Genomic DNA, 9,185 nt, shown 5'->3' with positions numbered 1-9,185 from the left:
CAGTGTCGACTTCTGCGACAGCTTCAGAATACTTTTTCATCATTGGCAGAAATGTATCCAACTGGCTGGTGGTGATGCGGGAAAGTGAATATTTGTAATCAAACATCACATTCATGTTGCTTTTACTTGTTTTAGGTTTAAAAAGAATCTGTCTACTTCACTGAACACTATGTTTATTTCACACTGTACAGCCACACAAAGACAGATCATCAAAGACCTAGTTTCTGTTACTTGTCTCTCCAAAGACTAGAGCAGAAGTGCTGCCACCTTTTGTCTGCCACTTAATTAAATACAAACATGGAAGTGTAACCTTCCCTTGTTTAATTAAAAAACAAGAGGGAACACAACATGAAAGACCCATCTTATGACATATCTAACAGTGTGTTTTGCCAGCGGCTTCGTCAGTATATCTGCTAATTGGTCTTCAGTTGAAATATGTTGGATGCCTCACTCTCCTTCCCATACCTTTTCTCGGACAAAGAAATACTCTATTTTCATATGTTTAGTGCGATGATGGAACTCTGGGTTGTGAGCGAGTTTCACTGTTGCCAGATTGTCAACCTTAAGGAGTGGAACTTCACTCAGCTTTCTCATCCCTCTAAAGTCTACACAGACAATCTCCTTCACAGCTTCTGTTGCAGCTACCAGCTCTGCTTCTGTTGTAGATGTTGCAGTCACTGCCTGTCTTTGGCTGAGCCAGGAGAGAGCTCCATCTGCATGTGTAATAAGTACATCAGATGTTGACCGTCCTGTTTTGTTGAAACCTCCGAAGTCTGCATCGCTGTAGCAATCTAATATGTCACTGCACAATTTTGGACGATAGATTATGCCTAGGTCACATGTGCCTGCTAAATACCTTAGCACTCGCTTTAGTCGCACTACATCTTCTGTTGACGCTGTGGCGAGAGTTTGAGACAGGAAGCTCACACTATAAGCCAGGTCAGGTCTCGTTCCAAGCATCAGGTACATCAGTGCTCCAACTGTTTACAGGTAGAAGGAAAGAATGCAGAGAAGTCTAACTTTCCCCTACCGGCAATGTATCTGGTTTCTTGACAATTGGTATTGAGACAGGTTTGCACTCTTGAAAACTGAAATACTCCAGAATCTTTTTTGCATGGATTATCTTGGTTGCACCATCATCAAAGCGTTTTATCCCAAGTCCAAGGAAACATGATGCTGGTTTCAATGAGATCTTACGTTCAGCCTTCAACTCATCAACAAACTTTCTGGCATCCAGCTGATCACTTGCCATAACTAACCCATCGTCTACATAAAGACGAAGTAACAGTTTCTAGCCACATTCTTCTTTGATACGTTAACAAGGATCTGCATCACTTGCCTTGAAGCCTGCCGACATGAGAAATGATCCAAACCGTTTACTCAAACATCTTGGGGCTTGCTGAAGTCCACACAAACTTCGCCTTAATTTGCAGACTCACTCTGTGCCATCATTATACCCTTCTGGCTGTTGCATGAATATTATTTCTTCTCGTTCTCCATACAAGAACGCTGTAGACACGTCAAAGTGTATTGGACGCATCTTTTCAGCTGCAGCAACACTTAACATTCAACGAATTGTGCTCGACTTATCTACTGGACTGAAGGTCTCACTGTAGTCTACACCATAGCGTTGATTAAATCCCTTTATGACAAGTCTTGCTTCGTATTTCTCAAAACTTCCATCAGGATTAGTCTTTACACGAAAACCCCACTTACATGGTATAGCTCTTGCTCCTTTTGGTAGAGTAGTCAGTTCCCAAGTCTGATTCTCTTGTAGTGACTTCATTTCATTTTTCATAGCTTGCTTCCAGTGAACACTGTAATGTTCACTGAAGAGATGATTAATGAAACAAATGAAGAACCAGAATCATACGAAGAAGCTGTAAACAGTACAAAGTCATTTAGCCACTGAGGTCTCAAGAACGATGAACGATTTTGCAGTTGTCGATGAGGCTGGATAAAAATTTCCTTGTCTCTGGTATCAGCACTGCCCTCTTCCGTCTCAGATTCTTCAGACTCTTCCTTGTTGGAGTTTACCTCTTCTTTTTCTTCAGCTGCATACTTTCCCTGATTGCTCAACATCCTGCAATGGTAATTTGACTTTTTCTTCACAACTTGCAGGCTTTTCATGGAAGATTACATCTCTGCTGATAATGTTTTCTTCTTTCACCCAAGTTCTGTAACGCTCATCATCATACCCCACAAAATAACCCTTGACAGCTTTCTTATCCATTTTCAATCTTCTTCGTCTGGTATTTGGGCATAGCATGTAGAGCCTATTATATGTAACTTTTATTCTTGGCTTCTTGCCAAACCACAGCTTAAATGGACTAATTCCTTCCACAGATGATTTCGCAGTTCGATTCAAAATGTACACTGATGCTCCAACCAATTCTGCCCATATGGCTGCTGGGAAATTAGCTTCTTTATTTGAATACTTGAACGTTCTTGCCATTTCAACTAGTTAGAATATCCCGCTCACTTCCACCATTTTGTTGTAGTGTGTAGGGTGCTGTCACCCTCTGAGTAACGCCTTCTGCTTGCAGCATGTCAACTTCCTTACTGTCAAATTCTCCACCTTTGTCAATCAGCAGCTCTGACTGTATGACCCAGCATCTTTGAATGTTGAATATATTTCAATGCATCTTTAACTTCAGACTTTGGCCTTACATGGAAGCAATACCTAAATTTTGTGTAGCTGTCTTAACACAACCATATGTCTCCTCTTCTAAGATTCATTGAAAGGTTCACAGACTTCAGCTGACATTAGCTCACCAGGGCAGGTTGACTTCTCTCGGTGACCAAATGGTAAGTGATGTGCTTTGCCATAAATGCATGACTCACAAAGTGACTTCTCCAAGGGAACATTTATGCCTAATTCCCTTTGTAACATTCCTTTGACATGGTGTTTATCCTGATGTCCCCACCTCTCATGATACAGCTGCAATAATGAAGTTTCTTCAATGGCATTTACTTCAGCAATTGCTTTGGGCAAATTTGGTTGAATGTCTGCATTGTACAAGGTACCAAAGGGCTCATGGGTTCTATGCAGCACTAGCTTGTCATCAATTTTAAGCCAACATTCTTGTTGATGACTTAAATTCACTATTAGGATTCTGGTCCTGTGCAGCTAACACTGAAATCAATTTTGTAGATAATTGTGGAACATACTACACATCGAACAACACCACATCTTGTCCATCAGTCAGAGATGATAACTGAATATTGCCTTTTCCCACTGCCATTCGAGTTTCTCTTCTGGCTGCCTTTACACCACATGGAGTGCCAAATTTTAGAAAGTCTGTAAAATACTGTGAACAGTTTGTTACAGGTCTTGTAGCCCCATTATCAACCCACCATGGTGCTAAATCTGCCTCAACTGTATAGGCCTCTTCACAGACAGACATTAGCACAGCACTAGCAGCAGCACAATTTTCTTGACTTCAGTTTCGATTTTTATTTGGTCTTCCATCAGAAATCCACCTTTAACAGTCCTTTACCCAGTGGACATTACACTTACAATAATTGCAAATGTCACCTTTTCTTGGGTCATTCTTGATTGAAAAGTTTCAAATTCACTTGACAGAATATGCAACGTTTTGCACACTAACTTAAGGTCTGGTAAAACACTTTCGTTTTTAGCTTTGAGTCCACTGTTTAACTCATTCCACAAACTCTTCGATTTTTCTATGTGGGTAGAAACATCACCTGGTATCCAGCAGAAGGAGAAAAAGTGAGTGCAGATTTTGAACAACTGATCCTTGGATGAAGCTTTAAACTGCTGCTTTAAGGCATTCCACATATCACTAGCCGTTCCCTTTTCCATTACCTTTTGATATACTTCACCACTGATGGCAGTAGTTATACACTTCACATAACTATGTGCCTTTCGATACAAATCTAACTGTTCTTTGTGTTTCTTTGCTTCTTCATCTGCTGCACCATCTTCCAGTGGCTTGGGCTTAACTAACCTCATGTCAATAATGTCCAATGCACCTTCATGCTAACTCAAGACTCATTTTTCATTTCCAAATCGGGCAGTCCATTTGCCTGTTAATTGGTTTTATATTTTTTGACATATCCATTTTTGCTGAATCTTTGCTTCAAAATACAATATATGGCAGAAAATTAGTTACTGAAAACTAATCGTAAAAACTCATCTGTATGTTTCTAACCTCAAATCTCAGCTGGCTGTACTCCACTCAAAACTCAGTTGACAACAATTTAACCTCGATTTCTGACTACTGTATTTTATACTGGGCATAAAAACTTTCGTTTTGGCCCTTACTTACTCTTACACAATTCAGCAAATGGTTTTACAACAGTTTTTACTCTCAAGCACGCGTTATCGTATTTTGTTTAATTTTCGTCACTGTTTCGAGTCTTTAATTCACTTACGACACTTAAGTGTATCTGGGCCCATAACCTGTTACTTTTCTTGTTTTAGATTTAAAAAGAATCTTGTCTACTTCACTGAAAATTACGTTTATTTCATATTATACAGCCACACAAAAACTCACATCGTCAAAGACATAGTTTCTAGTACTTGTCTCTCCAAAGGCTCTAGAGCAGAAGTGCTGCCAACTTTTGTCTGCCACTTAATGAAATACAAACACATATAACTGTAAGAATTCTATGGATTATTTCTGCGTTTGATGCACTAAAATATTCCCATCCAAACCCAATTAACGAAGATTGAGTCATTACTCTTCATTCAACTCTTGTACTTGATTATAACCTATTAAATAATACGACAGGAACTAGAGTCCTACCATATTACGATTATTTGTATGTTCTTAAGGTTTTAACAGCATGTAACAAAAAACATGTATAATGAAAAGGCTGAAGGACACAAATCAGAAATTTAATGCATTTGTTGTTTTACGCCTTTATTTTAAATGAATATGATATAATTCAAAAGTAAGTCTGCTAAAATCCCTCACTGGTAATATCTTTTTCATAGGCCAGGGTTTTTTTACAGCTGAAGCATACTTTGCAAATGTTATGGAAGAAGGTCAAATACAAACTAAGAGAAAAAACGTTAGCTACTGTGTTTCTAATTGCTATTATTGCTTCTGCTCACTGAACTTACAATTATTTGAAGCTGTTTTATTCACTGCAGTTTCTTTGAACTTCTGATACCTTGCGAATGATAATGCTTTACATATCTGCCGTTAAGCATTTAGAAAATGTTTTCAATTACGTTTAATGTTTGTTGGAAGCAACTAAGCGCTCATTACGAAACACTATTTCTTTACAATCAGTACCGCCATTAGAGTTATTTATTTGCAATTTTACATTTACACTATTATGATTTCGGCTTCAAAGTGCCATTATGAAGTGTTATAAGAGTTATACAGTGCCTTAGAGCAAACTGTCATTCAGTCAAGATCGTATTCTCGGTGAAAAGAAGCAGTAGGCCTTATAAGAAATATCGACCCTTAGGCAATGTGTCTAATAGCATGTTTTAAATACGGGAGTATGCCATCGTAGGCACTGTGTAACAAAGCACTAGATAATGTCACTTTCAAGCCGAAATCATGACAGTGTAAATGTAAAACTGCAAATAAACAACAGTCTAATGGCGGTATTGACTTTAAAGAAATATATTATGACTGTGGCCCCACATTATGAAAAAAATTTCTGAATGAATAGTCTTGTGCATCCTTATCTGCACTGCCTGACGACACACCGCTTCTGACAAATACTTTTGTGTGTAGAATCTATGATGAAAGATCATACCTATTACTGAGTAAATCCTGGCAATTTTATTTTCAGTATTACATATATTTGGCTGCATCACGAAAAATTACATTTCTGTTGACCCAGGAAGCTATCAGATACCTGTAAGCAAGATGAAATTGGTAGTGCATGCCATTAATTTGGTTAGCCATTTAGTAAGACCAGTGGAATAGTGTTTCAGAAAATGCCTTCAGTTCTGTGTCCATCCTCGTCTGATTTATTTTAATGATGTGCATGCAGTTGTGGTTGGTGTAGAATAAACTTTTCATGACCACCAGCATTATAACAGAATATCTGTTAGGACAATGTGGGGCACATCTGCAAATTACAGTCTCCTTGACCAGTACTGGTGGCAACACAGGGATCAGAGGAGAGCAGTGTGGAGTCAATTGGTGAAGCCTGGTGGGGCAAGACTATGATGTCTGCAGTATATGAGCAGTGATGGCACATTTGAAATAATCGATGAATGGCACAGTCTTGATTCTGCTGATATGCCAGTGCTTACATGGAATGATGTCCTTACTTGCATGATAAGACTTGTTACAATTGCGGATTTAGGCAGAGATTACTGAAGATTATTGGACTTCCCTATGGATTAACATGGTGTTCCTTGTGTTTGGCTAAGGATTAATTCTTTGCTTCAGCTTGCACATCCTATACATTGCTATACGTCCATTGTGATTAAAGACACCATACATTTTGGTGGCTCAAAACTGGTGTAGAAGAAAGGGTGGACTATTCCCTATGAGAATTAACTTCCGTTGTTCGAGGCAGTATCAAGATGTTGACAGTTTGTGTTATCTAAAACGTTTCTCATCTCTCAATACCCTTCCCGAGTTTTATGTAACACTCCACATCTTTGTCAGATATGGAATATGACATTGTGTGTGAGAAGTGTTGGTAGTCAAACACTTTTTATTCCATTGACACATGGACAGGGAACATGACAGTACATTAAACATAGGTTCCCCTAGTTATATTGAATGGAAGGTTACGAAGCATTGCTGCCAACCTTTGATGGGTTTGATGTAACTGTATAGAGATGTGAGTTTACATGAAGATCGTAGCAGAATGTGATTAACTGATGGAGATAGCCATGTCATTGATAAGGGGAGTGAATTTGAAAGTTAATTAGGTTATCCTAATGCTGTCATTGCTATATTGTGACTGTCCTTGCTATGGCTATCAATTTTACGGATGTTGGTTTCCAAAAACTAATTATGGTTGATCTGAGATTATGTAAAATGTGTGACATGTGCTTGGATGGGCATTTGAGGTCCAGTAAACGTTGGCATCTGAAATGTTGTATCAGTTGCCACTGACTGGAGGTTAACGGCTGTTAGCAATACTGGGCCCTGCAGTGGATTGTGGCAACTTGTGGTGGCTAAGGATTGGCCAGAGGAAACTGCATTGCATTGCATTCTGTCAAACCAGGTTTTTCCTGTGTTTCAAATCCTTGTTATTGCATCTGCTGCCTCATACATTCCAATATTCCCTTTGGTCCAAGGTGTGTAAATTCATTCCCCATTGTTTTCTGACCTGCATGTCGAATTCACTGACTTTGCTTGCATGATTATCTAGTGATTTAAGAAAAAAGTTGTCTCAGTGTTCCAAGAATTTGCAAAATTTGAAGGATTTATGTTAGTTAAATGTATGATTCTTGCGAATTCTTTCAGTTTCATATACTTAATTCATCTCTTTTGATGTAAATTATTGGAAAGTAATGTTTAGTATTAATAAACTTTTTGAAGTGTTGCTCTGACTTTTGAGACGGTGTCCTCACTCCAGGTACCATTTGGTATGATTTGCTGGAAACTCCTTTTTAGCCAACCTAAACAAGGTAAGTATTGTGCAATTTAGATGAAGTCACAAAAAGCCAGATTACCACAATGACAGTCAACAACCAGCAGGTGAATTGGTAGCACCACGTTTCTGGGCGTTTGCACCAACTGCCAACTACAGTGGGAACATGGCGTTCATCCAACCGAGAAAAAAAAAAAAAAGAAAGTGATCAGCTTCTTTTGCATCAAGAAGGCTCTCATATTAGAGATGAAATGGTCACAAAAGCAGCTTAGTTTGTTCCTGTGCACTGTATGAAAAGAAACCTAATTACCTTCTGGGCCGCCTATTCTCTTCCCCTGACTATCTTCACTGCTTAGTAAAGTGAGTATACTCGTGTGTAAAGTAATTTCAAGAATCTGAAGTATTCCTAGCTGGCTAAACTTGTTTGCTTCTCAATACATTTAGTTCTCTAATGTGTTGCTATCAAGAACTCCATTGTCTGAACACAGCTCAGCATTTCACATGTGTAACACCAAATCAATGACTGACAACTTACGTAACCTGTCACTTCTGTGGAGATGTTAAGTTTGCTGTTCTGGAACTTTTTAATCTCCTTCCCACTGAGCTCAAAAGCTCATTGAATATTACTCCTTAAGTCAACTACAGCATTGTCTCTCACCACTTATTCTACTCTGTTGAGCAGCATGTGAACGGACTGCTTACCTAAGGTAAAATGAAGCTTTGGAGTTACAGTTGACAGCTGTTTCAGGGGTCTATGTAGCTTCACATCGGTAGGTTTTACCTGAAAGTGTCCTACATGTAACCCCCGTGTAGTGCTAGGAGAGCAACACCTGTCTGCCAGACAATAGCTGTATGTCTCCTTGATGTACGCGAAGACCTTATTGGACAGAGAAGGAATGAATCAGCAGGACATCGGAAGTTATTTTTACAGGGTCACATCTCTAGGAAAATGAGAGCAGTTATTTATGTCAAATGAAAATTCGAGAGCATTAGCAGAAATTCTACAGAACATGCTGTTCAAAAGCAATGATATTATGTCCTACAGGGAAATCGTACAAATGGAGATCAACTACGTTCTGGAGGAGAAAATAGAGAGATTCGATACTGCTGGTGCGACATACACCATGCCTACCGACTAATCAACAAGTCCGACTACAATAGAAATGCTTACCTGCTAACCAACTCACGACACTTAATTAACCACCGAAACTGGTGAACTGATCTCAACTGGTATCTACCATCTCTTTCCTTGGCCGACATGTTCTTCAAACATTCGTGAAGTAGACAGTAGAAAACATCCATTTTGTTTTCAATGCTGAAGACCGACGCCTTCACTTAAGCAGCTCGGAACTGGAGAACGACACAAACCTGCGTTTGGCACTGCTGACGGGAACCATCGTTGTCACAACTCAAAATTCTGTCAGATTTCCCTCATTCAATACTATGTCGCTCAGGGGAACTTTCCCATTGATAATGGCAATTCCTCTGTACAAAGGGAACCTGCAAACAGCTCATTGGTATGATTTGTTGTAAAACGATGAATGCCTGGACTGAATTCCTCTTTCTGCTGGTAACAAGAACAGCTTTGAGATGGTCACGGCAACGGCAAAGACGCATATACCCTGAGGATATATAAAGAA

At 39.2% G+C, this 9,185-nt stretch overlaps 1 protein-coding gene across 1 annotated transcript; it reads right to left on the bottom strand.

Moving 5' to 3' along the window:
* Window positions 1-447: 447 nt before the first annotated feature.
* LOC126215007 (uncharacterized) lies at window positions 448-969 on the bottom strand. The gene has a single exon (XM_049941632.1). The coding sequence runs from the start codon at window positions 967-969 to the stop codon at window positions 448-450; it is 522 nt and encodes a 173-aa protein (XP_049797589.1).
* Window positions 970-9,185: the final 8,216 nt, after the last annotated feature.

Source organism: Schistocerca nitens, chromosome 12 (genome assembly GCF_023898315.1).
Source record: "Schistocerca nitens isolate TAMUIC-IGC-003100 chromosome 12, iqSchNite1.1, whole genome shotgun sequence".
Taxonomy (NCBI): Eukaryota; Metazoa; Arthropoda; class Insecta; order Orthoptera; family Acrididae; genus Schistocerca; species Schistocerca nitens.
The sequence above is the reverse complement of the archived record's forward strand: the minus strand, read 5'-3'. Positions and strand labels throughout refer to the sequence as shown.